This window comes from Acanthaster planci, linkage group LG03 (assembly GCF_054643075.1).
Source record: "Acanthaster planci isolate LZ-2023a linkage group LG03, COTS_SCS, whole genome shotgun sequence".
NCBI classification, from domain to species: Eukaryota; Metazoa; Echinodermata; class Asteroidea; order Valvatida; family Acanthasteridae; genus Acanthaster; species Acanthaster planci.
In genome coordinates, this window is record NC_141779.1 from 6,690,249 (window position 1) to 6,709,082 (window position 18,834).

The window sequence follows — 18,834 nt, forward strand, 5'->3', positions numbered from 1 at the left end:
TGGATGCTGGGAATAACAAATTATTTGGTGGTGGGCTTGAGAAAAATAAAAACCACATGTTATCCAGATTTGGATAGAAAAAAATGCTGAGATAGGAAGAATTAAATGTTTTTTGGCGGGTTGGGTACTTGGAATAAAAATGCAGTGGTGCAGGGAAAAAAAACACACACATGGTCCAGGTTTGGATGGAAAAGAAATGCTGAGATGGGAAGCATGAATATTTCTGATGAGTTGGGTGCTTGGAATAAAACATTTAAAAAACATATTTAACAGTGGGTGGGAATACATAAAAGCCACATGTGGTTCAGGTTTGGATAAAGAAATGCCAAGGCAGGTTTTGTCAATCAACAGATGCAACTACTAAAAAAAGGTAGCCAGCCCCATTACTTCAGGAAAATTTACATTTTTAATACATGACGATCAGTTGGCTGTTAATCTTTGATTAGATGAAAGCTCCTCAGAGAATTTTTTGAAATACACGTCCTGATTTTATTCCCTCCCTATTAGGGAGGGAATAAAAGTTAATTTCTCCCTTGGGTCTGAACCATAATTAATAGCCTGTAGACTATTCTCATGGAAACAGGTCTTACATAAATATTTTTTGACATTCACTTTTCCTGTCAAAGTACTTGACCAGTGTATTGTATTATAGCACCATCCCTGACTGTTACATTCCGTGATTTCCTCTTCGATGCTCACATATAAATTCTGAGGCAGAGGAAAAATGTTGAAACTGCTAAAGACCCAATAGATGTTTCTACACACGATAACAGGAAACCCACCTCCAAACTTTATACAGTGTGCACAATATATTTATCAGAGGCAAAGCATTTTTCTGTGGAATGTAGTGCCCATGGGTCTTTGTGTTATGCATTCAATCAAGATCAAAATTAGGTCAGGAAAGGCAGCTTGGTTTCTTTGGCTGGTTGAGCAGAAGAGTGCCCCCTGGCTGAATCGCCAAGATGTAGCCTAATGTTTAATTTTCAGTGCTGTTGGCTGTTTGCCAGGGATTTGTTTCCTACCCACCACGGTGTCAGTAATACTACTCCTGTGGGGGGACTTCACACATATTTCTTTGCATACTTTCAGTGCCACGAGATCTTCCCGTTTGCACAGACCATGACTAGCCTTTTGTTGTAAAGGAATGTGAAAGAACGGGAGTGCCGTTCAGACGCGTACCAACTGGAGGTTGCTTAAACAAAAGAAGGCATTCCTGGTGTTAGCACGCATGAGAACAGTCAGAGTATTTATAATCCCATGCCTAAAAATACCACTAGAGTAAAATTGGGACATTTTTATATGAAATTCTTTTGCTAAGCCCATTTTTTTTTATTGTTCAATATGTACTTGTGGTTAGAGCAGTACATGTGATTCTGTTTTGTTTCCTCCTTGTATTTTACATCAAGTGAAGATAAGTAGCCGATATGGCCTTATCTCTGCTGAATGTACCCAAATGCAAAATTCCAAATTGAGTAAATTTGAGACATTTCAAGTTATCAAGGGAGAAATTTGTCATAAAATGCCACATGATTGTTCTGAAAATGAAATGAACCCTTCTTTCCTTATAGGCTCATGTTTGGACCTTTACGCCAAAAGAAGAAAGGAAGTATGTTTTGAAACCGTATGCTTATGTGGAAGACATCAGACATAAGGGGTGAGTGTGATAGATTCCATTGCTTAGACAAGATTCCTCTGTACTTGTCGCATCACGTGTTGGCTCCAAAACTTCAGGCATTAGAGTAGACCTTATTCACAATGAAGCCATTGTTGATAATTATCCCTGAATCTATGGTGTTAAGTTTAATCTGTTAAGAGGGGTGGTGCCAGAAAATTTAGATACCATTCCTCATTCTTTTAAATGTGGCTTATCTCCGCATGAACTTGACCAGAGAACTGAACTTAGGGACAGGTGGACACTTGCATTCTAACTTTGTTGCTTGACCTGAACAGCTGTTTATTGAACTTGACACAGTTCAGGTTGTTCCCACCTTAAGCTGGTGACGCAAAACAGCAATTAATATCAGCAAAAGTACCGGTACTATGGCAATCAGCAATTGTCAGGGATTGTTCCCACCCGAAGCTGGTGACGCAAAACAGCAATTAATATCAGCAAAAGTACCGGTACTATGGCAATCAGCAATTGTCAGGGATTGTTCCCACTCGAAGTTGGTGACGCAAAACAGCAATTAATATCAGCAAAAGTCCCGGTACTATGGCAAGCAGCAATTGTCAGGGATTGTTCCCACCCGAAGCTGGTGACGCAAAACAGCAATTAATATCAGCAAAAGTCCCGGTACTATGGCAAGCAGCAATTGTCAGGGATTGTTCCCACCCGAAGCTGGTGACGCAAAACAGCAATTAATATCAGCAAAAGTACCGGTACTATGGCAAGCATCGATTGTCAGGAATTGTTCCCACCCAAAGCTGGTGATTCGGAACAGCAACTAATATCAACAGAATGTATAAAAATAGCAGCAAAATGTGTAAAACAAGCAATTATCAGCATGTGTTTCCGCCAAAAGCAGATGGAGCAGTAAATCATTTTGGAATGTATGTGCGCAGTGCAAGGCCTTCGATATGCAAATTCAAACAGCAATTACAAATGACAGAATGCAAAATTAACCAATTCTCATTAACAAATTAACAAGGATCTACTCCAGGATACAATATCTTTATCTCTAATATGCAGTTTCAAAAGCCACTCACAACTATTATGTCAATTGACAGAAATTGGTGAGTACAAAATAGCATTTTCTTAATTTGGCCATTAATAATCTAGTGCTTCCCCTGACAAAGGAAGGGGTCAGGCATTTCCTTTCGGCACATTCCCTGAAGCGTCTTAAATAAATAATATAGTGACTTAAAAACTGAGGTCAATTTTGCGGTCCCTGAATGAAATTCGCATGCCAACTCCCACCAAAGTCGGTGACTTTGCCAATTCTAAGAAGGCTGAAAACCCCCTTAAAACCATTAAGGCAAAAAGGAGGGAAATTCCCTTTCTGGCTCCTTAAAAAACGAAAACCGAGCAACTATCATCAGTCAAGTGAAATTCGTCTGGATGATATAATGCAACAGATGACAAGTTGATCAATATCACCCCCGCAAACATTTCAAAATAATGAATGAACGCACATGTTGGCGAATGTCGCATACCCTCAAGGGAACTCTGCTTCAGGGCATGGGGGTAAGTTGGGCGGGCGGAACAGCAACTCCAAATAAAAAATGATAGTGTTAGTTCCCTGGTCAAATTGATGCACTGCCATGCTAAAATACTCAGTAGGTGCTTGTGTACAAGCCCCGGGTCATTGGCACCACGCTGACCACACTTCCAACAGGGAACTGGAACATACAGAGTCCTCACCATCCCATCATTAAGGCACTCTCCCCAGGGCGATGACCCGCCACCCGGGCACACCAGCACACAAAGCCATCTCCAATGACCCACACAGTCGGCTTGCCAGTGGGCAATTCTCACAAGAAAAATGAAAAAGAAAAGCAGAAGAACACACAAGCAAAGTTACTTAAACTAAGACAAACTGGAGCGTTCAATGGAAAATAGCTGGGGGAATCCGACTGTAATGACAGCAAGCCTTAGACTCCCAACACCCAAAGCTTCAACATCATCCTTGGACATGCCTGCCATGGTCACAGACATGGCTGCACCTATGCAAAAAGAATGAGAGGTAAATCTGGCATCGTAAAGCCCTTTGAACTCAAGGGTACGATGGAGTACCATGACAAACTGGAAAAGTGTGACAGGAATCCCATCGAAATGAGAGAAAAACAGGCCATGGGGGATGTTGAACAGACAAGATAAGACAATGTCACCTGAACAGGGCATAACGGCTCTGCGCTGCTGGGATGGAGATTACATAACCATTACCATATTGATCTGTTTTTGAGTGAAGTAGGACAAGTTTGACCCTTAAAGGGGAGTCTTTAACATCAGACTGACACAACAAACCAGAAGATTGATGGAATTGGGCAGTAAATTACCCAATGCAAAGGAACCAAAAACGCAAGTAAGAAAGCCACTCGGAAAAGCCGAGCCTCAAAATTACTCAAGCAAACGGACTGCAAGGCTGGGACTGTACGACATAAAAGGTCATAAGTGATAGGGCGCCGTCACCCGCGACGACTACTACGCCTACGACATCCCTCCAGTAAACGTTTGACCAGGAAATTCATAGTAAAATCAGGATAACTCATTAACTGCAAATTGGAGGAAACCCCCCGAGACGTAAGAGGTAATCGTTGTGGGGGCATACCCAGATACCGACAAAAATGCAATAAATTGAACTATCTGAAGCAGGAAGGGGGGTGTTCAACATCGAAATTGTGGCTTTTACTAAACCAACGAAAAAGATGCCAAGCCCTCTTGATAAGATAAGTTCGTGTGGGGGGCGACCACGTCCTGCTAAAGACTCTGGACCTCTAACTGAAGACACTCCACAGGTTGGCGGGCAATGGGGTCATATCGTGGTCTGCAGCGGGTGTGAGATGAGAAAGTCTGGTCATCTGAAAACATGAAAGAGCATCTGCAATGCCATTATCCAAGTCTGTAACATGCTTAGATCGAAACCGGATATTACATGTGAGACATGTCACCACAAGGCATCGCAGCAAACTCATCAAGTGACATTTAGACATTTGTCTATTGATGACACTAACTATAGCCTGATTGTCACACTAAAATATCACACATTTATTATGCAACTGAACAGCCCACTTCTGGACCACTAGTACAATAGAGAACAACTCAAATCAGGCAATAGAAAGGGACTGACTTTTCACATGCTCAGGCCACTTCCTTCGACACCAATGCCCATCAAAGTAAGCCCCAAAACCAATTTCAGCAGAGGATCAGTGTATGTGTGCAATTGCTCATTACTGTTCCATACCGAATCCGGAAAAATTATCATTCCACTAAAATGTGCCCAAAACTGCTGCCACGCCAGCAAGTCTGCTCATGCACCTGAAGTAATGCAAATTTTGTGATGAGGTTTGAAGATCCCCCAAACAATGCAAACAATGCAAAAGGGCCTACCAGGTCTTACTGTCTTACAAACAAAATTGAGATGACCTAGCAGGGACTGAAGGTCGGGGAGTGTGATTTTCTTATGATGGAGCACACCAACAATCGTAATACTATTTGGTAATATATAACGTTTAGTGTCTGGCGGTGAAAGACGCAGCTTATCTTGCGTGATGGTGTATACTTGATGTTTATCCGATCTAAGTAAATGCTGTTTATTAACATGTTGCACCCTTTCAAATAGGCAGCTTTTATACATGGCGTGTGGTAAGTGTTTCTCGGTGACAACCTTAGTGACGCCTTTTGCTTTCTTTACATTTTAATCTTCCGTTAAGATCGAATACATTTAGGCCTATAATGCAGACGACCTCTGAAATGACCTTACCCCCGAATTCGTCTTTCATTTTACTGATTACTTTTTTTTTGGAGTCGTAAAGTTTATGGTCGGACTGGTAAATTATTAAAGTCGAATAATCTGCTCTTGTTACTCAAGTAGCTGTTTAAATCATCAGTTTGGATCTGAACTAACAGAGAATCCGTATCCATGTAAAGTAAATTTACTTTATCGCCGAAATTAGTTTTTAATTTGTTGTAGTAAAAGTTGTACATTAAAGTTTTAGACAAGTCGAGGACGCTCACTCTGCAGTAAATGGGCATATTTAACTTGGTTTTTACGTGAAACATTTCGACAAACGAGAGATCACATTCTTTAAATGGTGTAGTCGACTTATAGTTCAGTTTAAAGGTTTTATTTTTTTGTATTTGGTAGCATCCTGCACGTCCCTTAATAAATGACCATTGATTCGGGATCTTACATTTTCCATCGTCGTGCCGAAGACTGAATTATCAAAATCAAACTTGGCTAATTTGCGCAACTCATTAGTTTCATCGATGTAACTCTTCATCCAAGGTGCCTGTTTAAACGACATGACGCAGTGAACCTCTTTTAATTGAAGGCCGAGTTTCAGGTACTTCTGCAACATACGATAGTGAACCACGTATTTATGTTTAGTGCCTAAAGTGGCCATGGGTTTATCTACCAAGGTACTTGCTCACCGTTGTTGATCAGTTTTTGTTGGTAGTCTGAGAACCATTCATTGGGCACTACTAAGTTTTCAGGTGCCAGCGGGAAGTTGTTGTGTTTGTCGTGCAAGTTTCAAAGAATAAGTACTGGTCTGTGTCTGTCAAAGTTCTAATTTTATGCCAGAGTGCTTTAACAGAGCATCCCACAACAGGCCCTTGGCCGGGTCAAGGCCGTAGTTCTGTTTACAGACTTTGCGGAAGTTCTCAAATACACCCGCTAGTGACAGAACGTCTGTTTCCACATATGGGTTGTGGTAGTCGCCTAGGTTTTTACAGTTAAACGTGTGCCATACTGTTTGTGGATGGGCATGTTCTGTCTCGGTCAGGGCGGACTGCTTCAGAGAACTATCAAAGACGTCTCTTCGTGGTAGGCTCGTCTCTTGGAATCGGTCTAAGGAGTTGATATATTTGTAAGGGTAAATGCCTTTTTCCAATAATAAATCTGTGTTTTCCGGGAATCTTTCCCAAAGTAAGTTAAAATCATTGGTGAACAATTCTTAACCAGTTGATAGAGTCATGTAGCCATGGAATGAAAGGAGTCTAGGAACCTAAGTTGGTCAGATGAAAACGAAATGTAGTTCTCTGTATTTTTAGCAATCAATTTAGGTTCCTTCCCGTTAAACTCGCAAGCGCCCTGCATGATTAGATGCGTGTCGTATTTTTCCAAATTGTGTAAAATTACCGGAATGGGCGTTTGATTTGGGAAGACTCTGGCGTGCGCAGGACCTCTATACTTACTCGTCACGTGACAGTGATCTCTGACCTTTCTAAATTTGTTGATAGGCTTTGTATACGTCATACAGAGCTGTTCATAAAAGCCAGATTTGTTCACTGATCTGTAAGCCGCTCGATCGCCTTTAGTCTTTGATTCATTGGGAATTGGACACAGGCAATGCGATTCTTCTCTCTTGCCGATAAGCTTTCCACAAATCCAACAGCGATTGCAATTTTTGTAAATATTTTGTAACTCGCATGACCATTTTAGTGGCTTAGGATTTTCAAATGTTTCGTTAATTTTACAGGCCTCTTCAGTTATGGACCTGACAAAATCGCCCACTGCCTCTTGACCTCTGTATGTCTTTTGACTCGTGCATTTACCGTCACCGTCATGCCGGGGTCAAAGGTCAAGGCGAGTAAAGTGGGAAACCCTGGCGGGGGTCTGTGGAGGCGGTGGAACGTAAGAAGCAGAGTGGAAAAGGGGGCTGGTCTGGAACTGTCAAATACTTACTACTCCCCTGTAGAAAAACTACACCAGGCCATGCGGGCACAGCACCACTCACATCCAGGCAGCGGAACCCACCGGCCTCCTACACCATCAAAGCCTCCAAATGCCATACATCACCCTCGTCTTCCTGCTGCCTTCTGGAGCTTTCCGGGAAGACTAATTCCACCCCTGTGGTTCTCCAGTCTCTTTCAGCTGAATCGCAGCCCGGACAAGCTTCCGACGCCCCTGCTCTCCAAGCCTCGCTGGTGGGTCTACAACCAGTTCACCAGGGCGCAAGAAATGCAAGCACTCCTTGTCTTCTTATGTGGGGTCCAAGCATTAGAAGTCTCCCTCCTCCTCTTGGCAGGACATTTCTTCAGCCTACATCATATCAGCGGTCTGCTCACTCTCGGAGACACTGTCCTTAATAGCCAGCTGCCTTGAGTGGATCCCACTGCCCCGAGCGACTGCTCCAGGTCTGGATCCTTTACCTGTGGAACCCAGATCTGATCCGATGATCCAATCTTTTCATGATGGCCTCATCCCTTCGACCTCCCGAGTTCCAGTCTTGACTATGGCTCGCATTCTGCTCTGCCACATATGGCATTTCTCATTCCACTGACCAGCCTCAAGCGTAATGTGATACATCTTCCAAAGATGAAGACAATACCACTGCAACCAACTTCACCCAGATAGATAGGATTCAGACTCTAGGCCTGGATTCCAACCCTTCCACAGCTGAGGCCTCTGCTTCAAGCACCACCCCGCAGATTCGAGGCATCGATTCTGCTCTTTCTGGAGCTCCTATTGAACCACTCACCTTTCCGCTTCACTGCCTTTATGGCACTCCTCTCCGAGTACCTGGCCTGTGCCTGCAAAGAAGACTGTGACCTAAGCCTGTGACCCCAGACTTAGCAGCTGTTGCACTCCGAGTGTTCAATGAGAATATCAATTTCATCTTTAAGCAGTTCATATGGATCTCCGTCCTAGCAACTTCCACACACAGATCCAACGTCCCTACGAGGGAGTCAAGGCGAGACTTCTGGTCCCCCCTTCTATGGCAAAGACCTTTTTGCAAGGCAGTTCATGGAAATGATGAGGCTGAAGCCATACAGATCGACAGGACCTACAAGCTTAGTTTTTGTGAACCTCCTCCAGCAGGTCCTCCCCGCCAGTCCCATGTAGATGACCTCTGGGCTCAACCCTTCGGACCGCCATGTCGTGGGGACTCTAGTAGGTCTTGGCCCTTTCGTCAGCCCAGCAACTAGACAAACTGCAGCCATTCCTCCTCTTCTCAGTCTGCCAAGCCACCTGAGAAGAGCTTTAAAAGCACTACATCTCGCAAATTACATGTCCAATTTTCTTGAAATTTTGTATATAGCTTGAGAGGGAAGGGGTTTGAGACCCAGATTTACCTGATACGATGATGACGTGATCATGTGAAAAGTCACGTGATTTTAAAGGGACACTTTTTAAAACACTATATCTCGCAAATTACATGTCCGATTGGCATTACAGTTCGCTTATAACTTGAAAGGGCAGAGTTTGAGACCTAGATTGCCCTGATGTGAGTATGAAGTCATCGATTGACGAGTCACGTGACATTAATCCCTTCTCGCCGGGAAGCGGTAAGAACCGCTGTAAATTGAGATCCCTCAGCCCACTTTGCACCTATTACTCTCGGCCCACGCTCGAGCAAACACGGTGAAAGAAGGCATACCCTGGCTCTTTTATATATGGTAATTGGCCTTTTTGTGTTGCCAAGAAATGAAAAGGCCGATTTTGCATCATAATCACCAGCTTCACAATAGTCCCCGCTTTGATAAGAGGCAACGGGAATGTGGAAGTGTGAGTAGAGCCACATGCCACCAAACAATGAGCCTTTTCTCTGTGTAAATCAAGGCGTGCAAAGCATGCAGGGCCACGAACTGAGAATTTGCGGTTTGGCAGGTGGCCTTTGTAGTCAAGCGAGGCTGTAATTCTCTGAGTCGGCTTTCAGAAAAAAAGTGCCAACATCAAGGGTTAAAAGGGCACTCTTTAAAGCTATATATCTCACGAAGTCCATGTCCCATAGGGTTGAAACTTTGCAAACCATGTTCCATTTATCAAGATGACATGGAGTTTCCGTATTCCACTGTGCTTTTTGTTTATGTCCACTTGTGCAATATTAAATATTGTAAGTACTTGGTCAAGAATTTTGTCACTGGTTTTCAGGTTTTAGATCAATAAAACCAGGGCCGAAGCAGCTGCATTTGTACATGGACACATTTCTTGTATTTTTTTGTTTTGCCTGTTTGTTGTTTGCTCTTGTTTTTCTTGTTTGGTTGTTGAGGTCAAATAAATGATAATAATAATAAAAGGTTTGCAAATTGTTTTCCTATATTAAGCATGACTTTTCTGGTACCTAATAAGCAGCTCTATGAAATTGATCCCTGCTCCTAGACATGGTTGTTTTCCACCTGCTGTGAGTCACTATCGGTTTTTTTTCGAGACCCTTTTATGCTCGAAGTGCGTCGCACTCCCTGATATTAGGCTATGAAGACCATTTGAACTAGGGTCAAAGGTCTTATTTTAGGGGGTGTGTGGAGAAACATTTCCCTGCATTGAGAGTGTCACCACTACAAGTTCCTTTTGTGATGACCCCGGTTTATTAACTTAAGAACTTCAGACGGAAAGAATTGACGACATAAACAAGGACATTATTTAGTAAATAATTATATTCACCAAACTAAGATACGGAACTCAAATTCTTTTAATGCTCTGCAGCCACTTCTGTACTTTTTCAGCAATTTCAACACAAGCTTAATTCAAAAGTCATGTTTTTTGTAGCAGTATCAACCACAATTCCAATCCAAATCTACAGCACTTGAATATTCAAAATCCAGTGATTCTAGGTTTCAGTTCAATCGGATTCATTCAATATCAAAATTCACAAGATATATAACACTTTGATTTCAAATACTGAGTTAATCAGAACTTCTAAACATTTATTCCATTTGCATTCAAGAATCACAAATTCAATGTTGCTCAGAGCTTACTGCTTAATTTAAAATTCCAGCTCTATCACTTCTACAATATTTCAATCACTTCAATTCAACTTTGTACAATTATAGGTTTATGCATGCACTTCCTTCAGTTCAATGACCATGGAGTAGTTTCAGCTAACAGAACTCTCTCGCTACAGGACACGGTCAGCTCAGCTTGACATCATGTTCAATAGTAGCATTCAAGTACCGGTAGACAAGACCAGACACGTTTACGTGTATATGTCTTGGGTTTCTTTTTGATTACTGTTCACGTTCTTTCACATGTTCAACAAAGACAAAAATGGACAAAAACAACCATGGCCACACAGAAAATAAATTTCCGTAACATGATGCAAGCTTTTAGGCAGGTTGAATGCAACCTATGCCTCAATTTTGAACGGCTAAAAAAAAATCCCAGGAAATAACGTCTTGGTAATTGGTAAAAACTTTCGGCACAATCGTTTGTTTGTTTTTTCGGTGATGCTACAATGACCATATGGCACACACAATAAATGGCCCAAAGAATGGAACGGCCTACAGGGGAGAGAGGATACTTGTGACTGAGAGTAACTCGGTGAAGAATTTATTGTGAGGGGAGGGTAGGGTAGCAATCTGCTTTTCACCAGTGTTGTATCCGAGACCTTGATGTCCGAGACCAAGACCAAGGTATATGAGACCAAGACCGAGACCTACTCCTTCAAGACCAGGACTTTGAGACCGAGACTTTTGCAGGTCGAGACTGAGACAGAGACCACAACATCCGAGACCAAGACTGAGACCAACCATAAACCAATGTTTTAGTTTTTACCAAAAGGTAAATAGAGACAAACATATGGCAGTACAATTAAGTACAAAAGAAATGAAATGGAAACATTAGCATAAACACACACACACAAATAGGTCAAATATTTGTTAAAGAATGTCTCAGTTCTTTTATCAGTGATAGTGCTCTACTTTTACCCTGGTCTGTCCCAAATGATATGATGTGAACATTAAAACAGATATCCTTAGACTGTTTTTTTTTAAGCAAAATACTGAAAAACAAATATCCAAAAAAGATGCACCATGACGAAACTACGAAAACAACACGTACCACATACAAGACAGAATGAAAGCACTTTCACACGTGCACACAATTCATAGCTTGCACACACACAGAGACAGGTTCCCATCCTGGCTCTACGTTCAGCAGGAGACTACATAGGGAACGGGAACCAGTCTAGTGTGTGAATTCCACTATTCACAACCACATCTCCATGGTGTCAAGCAGCATGACTACTCTGGATTGGAAATAAAGTAATAACTTAGGACAAGGTTGCATCATGCTGCATTGACTAGTCTTCATTCCAGCACCATTTTCATTGTTTATTGCAAAAAATCTGAACATTACTGTGTTGTATTTATATCAGTGGTTGAAGATTTGACTCGAGCGGAGGTAACTTTGCCTTTTGCAACCGCGTGCATGCGTGGTAGCTAGATGCGCATTGTGTTATGGTCTCGACTGGTCTCAAGGGGGAGACCTGAGACAATGGCATCCACGACCAAGACCGGTGCTTTCGAGACCGAGACCGGCCCTCCCAAGACTTTGACAGGGCGAGACCAAGACCGAGACCACAAAAAAAGGTCTCAAGACTGAGACCAGGTCTCAAGACCTACAATACTGCTTTTCAAATGCGCACTTGCCTTGTTTAAATGCTGGAAGTTGGAGTTCCGCTTTCTTGAAAATTGCAGCCCCCCTTCGGTCAAACCATCCTATGCCCCTGTGTGACAATATTTGTCTATAGTAGTTTTTACCTGGCTTGGTGTTAATCGGTTGATTTGTGGAGCTGTTGCCTTATACCAAGAATTAGTTTTGGACTTGGGAAGAATCTACCGGCCTGGGTTGGGGACTGTGTTTACTGTACTGTATAACCAGTGGAGCCACTGCAATGGTGATTAGAGTCATCCAAGTTCGAATTTGTTACTACTTGGAAATGAAACAGGCAAGTTTATTGTATATAGGCAGTCACAGTGATTGCTTAAAGTAGCCAGTTATAAGAATTCTCTGCATATATATAAGTAACTGATGATTGTTCTTCCACATGTGACTGACATAACATTGCAGAAAATCTTCTCCTTGGAGATGAAGATGGGAAATTCTATCCAATATGATCTGTAAAGTGTGAACAAAAAGTTTATTGAGTGTTAGAATAAATTTATAAGCAAAATTTAAGCATGTGACACATACTGGAGAATTAAATTTTTGAGATCCAAGAAGAGACTTTTTGTGACCTAATACCAAGGAATTACCTCCACAATGACAGCATCAGTTATCCGGGGCATGAAACAGGACCACAGATATGGCCAAAAGACTCGAGAAGGCCACCATGGCAGTGTTCTACTCTTTTGCAGTAGCCTGGTTGTTTGTAAAAACTTTTGACATCTGACTTTGACAAGATAGGGAGGACTCTAAATTTTATATTATGTTCTCTCCATGTGGAGCTCTGCCTGGCTTCATTTTCAATCAAGAGCTTGGGAGCAGTGTGAGTTTTATTGCATATGGTCACCCTAGACCTGGAAGAACATGTGTGGCAGCATACTGTGTTGGTGAATGTGGAAAAAACGAATATACATCGTGACTACCCTGCGCAGAAAACAAAATCTCAACCCGGCTACTTACTGCACAGCCAGCAATTGATAATAAAAGGAATTGCTTGTGTACATTTTTTAACAGAAAAGATGGGGAAACAATAGCAGTAATATATTTCTCATTGCTGTGGGGAAACAAAAGTCACTGATCCTTGATCGTTGGCAAAGTTACATGCTTGCTGAGCATGCAAAACATCTTGTTAGCGCTGCCATTAGATGGCCTTAAATAAGACATCAGAAAACTGTTAGCGAGCATATCCCACCAACAACGAGACCACCAGTTTTCCTCAACAGCACACACAATCCAGGCGTAAATTCAATCCCTGTTTTGTGAAGTTTGTTTTAATACAATTGTAACTGACATTTCAGAACGTGATTTGTTGTGTAAACATCTGGATTATGTTATGTTTTAGTTTTTCCACGGTTACAAATGCTTTCATTATTTCATTCTTTTGCCTTAAAATACTTCCATCATACATTAAACAGCCGTTGAGTTGGGACTTTCCCTGAGCACTCCCTGTCAGGAAAATTATATTGACTTACGTAGTGTCCTTAGCTGTGGAGTAGTCCAAGGGACTCCGCAGACTGGATGGAGTGGTAGATTTACAGCAGAGGCTGGCCCAGTGGATGCGGGGGATGTGGCAGCAAGGGTCCCAGTTAATGATACCATGCCTGGTGCAGAGTCTTTGGCGGGAGCAGTGCAGGTGGCCATCATCAGCTTTGTGGTTATACTTGGATAGCAGTCTGCTATTGTAAGTGAGCAGTGTTGTGCGAGGTGAGCTTGCCCTGTGGAATGCCATGGATACACCCGAGCTTGTTGGTAGCCACAGTGCAGTGGGCTTGCCTGGCGTTGTGCTGTGTGTTCGCCTGGACTCGTAGGCGGTAACAGTGTGGTGAGTTTGTCCAATGGAATGCACATATTCACCCAGACTCACGGGCAGTTTAGGTGTGTAGAGCTTGCCGGATGGAATGCCGTGTATTTGCCCTGACTCATAGGCTGTCACGGCATATAAAGTTCACTGGATGGCCTGCTAGTCTTACGGTGGCTGTTGTTTCCTCTTGTTCCCGGTATCAAGTAGCGACACCACACGCTCTGCTAAACTGTGGCATCAATGTGTAAGGGCTTGGCTCAGAGAGTAGTTAGGCCCCGGGTGCTGCCAGTGAGATGAAAGGAATCTCAGCGCAATTACACTTACTGCCAAGACCACTGTTTGAATCGGAACTTGGAAATGACCGGCTTGGAAGTGGTTTGTGGCCAGAGCACTGCCAGTGGAATGGAAGGTATCTGGGGGAAAACACTAAACAACCAGGACCCACCACCCAGACTGGAGCATGTAGATTATGGGGTCACCCAATCTTGCCTCTTGACTGTTGGCAGGGACCCCGCCCACATGTACTTGGCAAGCTGGGGAAGTGTTAGGCTGAACAACCGTCAGCTGCCCAACGCCATGGGCATCTGCAATACTACGATGGAAGCAGATGTAAAAAGAGGGTATTGCTCAGTGATACCCCTCTCCCAACCATTTGGAGAGGGAATATTGATTCCCTAGCTCGTGTGATGACATGGACAGCTCCAAAACAGTGGGGCCCCCTACCCATGCTGTGAGTGCAACTCAAAGGGGGTAGATATCCAAGGTTCATTAACGTTTCACTGTAGAAACAGTGGTCACGTGACGTGAGACAATAGAGAAATGAGACTTATGCACACAAATGACAGTAAAGATAGCACACGATGGAAAAATATGACTTGTAACAAGGAGAGATCTTACCAAAAAGTAGATAGATAAGAGATATAGTTTATTACAGGTGTAGCAATTGATCAAGAAGTCCCACAGAGCACGAATAGCACGAACAAAAGACTCTCAACATTTGAAGTAAAGACAAATGCGTCCATTTGTAATGGTCCTAAGAAAAAGAGAAAGAACATGGCGGCCACGTCACTGCGCATCATGGGATAGAGGATGCACTACAATTGATTGAGATTTTAGTGAATGGAGTGTTGGCCAGGGAAAATATGCACTGATATGGTAGTATGGGTAGGTTGAATATGGTAGACACCACCTTTAGAGCATGTGCTTCAAATGATAGAATAAGTATTGACATTGGCCAAGACGTTAAGCTTTTCTTGTTAATGCCGTTAACCCACCAATATTAAAAAGAAAAACTGCCAACAGTGGTCTGTTGCTTCTGGATAGGCAGCATACATGCTGTGTCTTGTGTGCCTGTTTTGCTGCACAGTGCATAGCAGAAGCACATGCATGAACTTAGGACTGCTGCCAAACTTAATATGTAGTGATGTATCACAGCATGCCGACAATGCTGCATTAGGCCCTCCTGTCCATGTTGACATTACATAGATACCACACCAAGGCATACACAAAATAAAATGTAAATTTTTCTGACATCTATGCCCACCCATTCCAGGTATCTCGGAATTTCTATTCCAGTCACCCCTTGGAAGCAATATAAAGAAATTGTATTACATGCATCCTATCTCCGGATCGCAAATTTGTTTGAGAAACAAATTTGAAATTTGCATTTTTCTTGTTTTAGTTTTTAGTTTCCATTGAATGCAGGAGAAATAATTTAAAGCAGGAAACAAACATGATTTTTTTTTTTAACTTAATGCCTTCAGTGCATTAAGCTTACATCGAAGTCAAGATATAACACTGAAATTTTTGTTTGTGTTAAATGTTCTACAACAAGGGAAATAATACAAACACTGTGTCACTGTTATTCCATTAATTGAGTTGGATGACATCATACAATTGTGCGTATAGATAATACTGTATTAAAATTACTTGTTCATGTGGTAAGAACTAATCAGAAGTCACGGTTTTTATTGCACAGAGACATGAAGCGAAGAAAGCAGTTTAAGCTGCGAGTAGTAGGAGAAGGCTCAATGGGAGAAATCAAGGTGAGTAATCATTAGAGCAATCCAGGGAGATGCCAATACTCCAGTAGCACCTCATTTTTGTGCTTGAATTTTGGTAATTGGGCAATATTTGGAAATTGGGCAATACCCAATTTCCACTGTAATTTGCAGCTGCGATACACTCTGAGGTCGGGGTGTGAAGCGCAAGGCAATACCCGATCTTCACTGCTGTTTGCTAAGAACTACTGAGGTGTTCTCCACCGAAGAAGTACCGAAGATCACCAGGGCTGATTGACATCCTCACCTGCCATGGCTCAGAAGAGTTTCCAGGGGATGGACTCTCTCCTCTGCTGCTGTCTTCAGCAGTCACCATCATCCTCTTCACCTGAAGAAGACACCTCATTCAAATGTCATGCAGCCCTGCTTAAAGCTTCCAACCCAATTGTACTGGAACTCACACTAGACCGTTCATGCGTCAAGATGTTTTAAGACTTTCACCAAATCCAAACATTGGCAACCAAACCCTCCTAGAGCCCAATCCTACTTTCATTTGCCCAAAGACAATTTTAAGGAATTCGTCTTGGTCCTTGAGCTACAAGACATTAATTGGGCAACACCAGGCCTGACTAGTAGGCAACCATGTGCCTAAAGCCACAGCGGCATACTTGATGTACCAGACAGAAATGATACACATATAAACATTAAGTTATAAAATATATGACAATAATTGACTACCAATAACATTGAACTTGAAGACCAAAATATTATCTTCCCACTGATGATACATTCAGTCGGGAAAACATAGCCTCTTGATACTTTAGATCGCTATGGCAAGTTTTATAATAACATAACAAAATAGAAAAACCAATAGATTTAACTGGATTATTATTAACCCCATAACTATGGCTGTCTGTATCCCAAAAATTGCCACCCGCGCAACATGTGCCCACCAGGAGGCAGACAGCCAGGCCCAATCAAGAATGGACCTCCTAATCAGGGAACAATATGGGACAAAATAAACTGCTTCAAAGTGGAAGTGAAGATATGGTTACCCCTTAGGGATAAATGCACTCCATCATACCGAAACAATGCAAAATCCAACCAATGAAACTGTGGGTGATGAAGGCAGAGGGCATGTGGTATTTTGGTACATTGAGACCGTGCCCATCTATAAATTGTGCGGCACTTGCGTTCCATTGCAGGCTATGAGAACGCACCAAAATAGAAAACTTGTGGTAGAATATCTGACCACATAAATCGTCATAGTGGGACACCAGGTGGCACAGTCCCAAAGCATGACCGAAACCCTTTGCCGCAAGGCATATTTATCTAGTCTCACTAGGTCATTAGAACCCAAATGTATAATTAACATTGCCAGGGGCAGAAACACTTAAGCCAGCTCTGCCCTCATATCATACAGATCTGCCACACCCGCCCCGCCTTTTCCATGCCAAAAGATATTTACCTGGATATCAAGACAATCCTCTGCCCTACGAATGATGGAGTCGCCGACGATGCAAATGGGATCTAGAGTAAAATTGGAAGAAATAGAGTATACACGATCAGGGCTAGGCTTGACCATTGTCTATGGAACAGTAGACTGATTGAATCGTGGCGGACTCTCGTCGCTATGCAATACTACAAAGCAGCAAGGGGTGTACATAAGATAAGAATGCCTCAGAGCACCAGCGTCCCATGGACTGAATATCAGTACTGGCCACCCCAAAATGCGATGCAGAAGATGCTGCCCCAAAGCGGAAGGAATGGCTTTTAATGTAGGCTCCATTGAGCCCTATAAAAGCAAGAGCCTTTTGCAATACCGTGTTGAACTGGTACTGTGTGAGTGGGCTTCCATCAAAAGGACAGAAGTATGGACCCAAAATCTGTGGGCGAACAGCAGAAAAATGCACTAATGCTGACACAGGGCACAGACTGCAGTCAGTGCTCTCCATTAAACGAATGCTTTGGGGGAGCCACGCTGATTATTCTTAGATTGAAAAAAATTTATGGTCACGGATATGGACTGACCATCTGATGTGGGTTGGGCAAATGTTACATCGTGAAAACACAAAACTGAATCTCAAAGGTGCTGGCGAGAGCCCACTGCAAGTTCACTAACCCGCATAAAGCTGTAAAAGGCACTCAGAAAAACCTGTATGAAACAAAGTTCATTCAAACTGAGTAAACCATATAGCCAGAAGTGAATTAATGATGTCTCTTAGCAATGGCAGAGAAATGGGCAGTCAAGAATCTTTGACAGGGTGAAGCCGGCGGGTGCCTTCCAATAATTTGGATACCACAAAGTCTTTAGTAGGGTCTGTTAATCCACGCAGTTTGTGTACATAGCCAACACTGGATACATACATGGCGACTGTGGAAGAAGATAAGCCCCGTAGAGAGAGCCATGCTATGAATTGGCAGATTTTGCCAATTTAACCGGCATGTGGGCTGTTGCACATGGTCTGTTGCTTAAAGTGACTGAAAGCCCTCCAACCAGTAGCATATGTTTTGTGTGTGTTATCTGAAATTGATGCAGCGAGTAAGCACTCCAATTAATCAGCTACCACAGTTGAGGCAAAGGAGGTGGTGGAGTCATAATTGGATCTGCGTGTGGGGCGGCAAGGCGGAAACGCTCCATCTGAAAATGTGACAAAGCATCCGCAATTGTGTTAGACCGTCCTGGCACATGTGCCACTTTAACAGACACATTAAAATGTAAGCACTGCACCATAAATGGCCTGATGACTAGATACATAATGTGGGCACAGCGTGAAGATTTCTTATTGATGATCTGTACCACTGCCATATTATCAGTATTGAAAATGACTTTTCGTCCCGCCAGTAAAGGGCCCCAACACATCAAAGCAACATACAGAGGCACAAATTCCGAAAGTGCTATTGAAGGGTGTTTGCACAACAAGTTGGTCAGCTAACAGCTTTGAACCCATTTCCCCTGGAAATATACCCGTACCCAGTGCTGGCC

General features: G+C 42.7%; 1 protein-coding gene across 4 annotated transcripts in view; it reads left to right on the forward strand.

Moving 5' to 3' along the window:
- Positions 1 to 18,834, forward strand: part of cfap65 (cilia and flagella associated protein 65) — a 340,657-nt gene that overhangs the window by 197,257 nt on the left and 124,566 nt on the right. For all 4 annotated transcript variants that reach the window (XM_022246076.2, XM_022246058.2, XM_022246112.2 and 1 more), the window contains exons 19-20: positions 1,569 to 1,654; positions 15,827 to 15,893. In XM_022246076.2, coding sequence (XP_022101768.2) covers positions 1,569 to 1,654; positions 15,827 to 15,893 — 153 coding nt within the window. The remainder of the gene's footprint in view (positions 1 to 1,568; positions 1,655 to 15,826; positions 15,894 to 18,834) is intronic.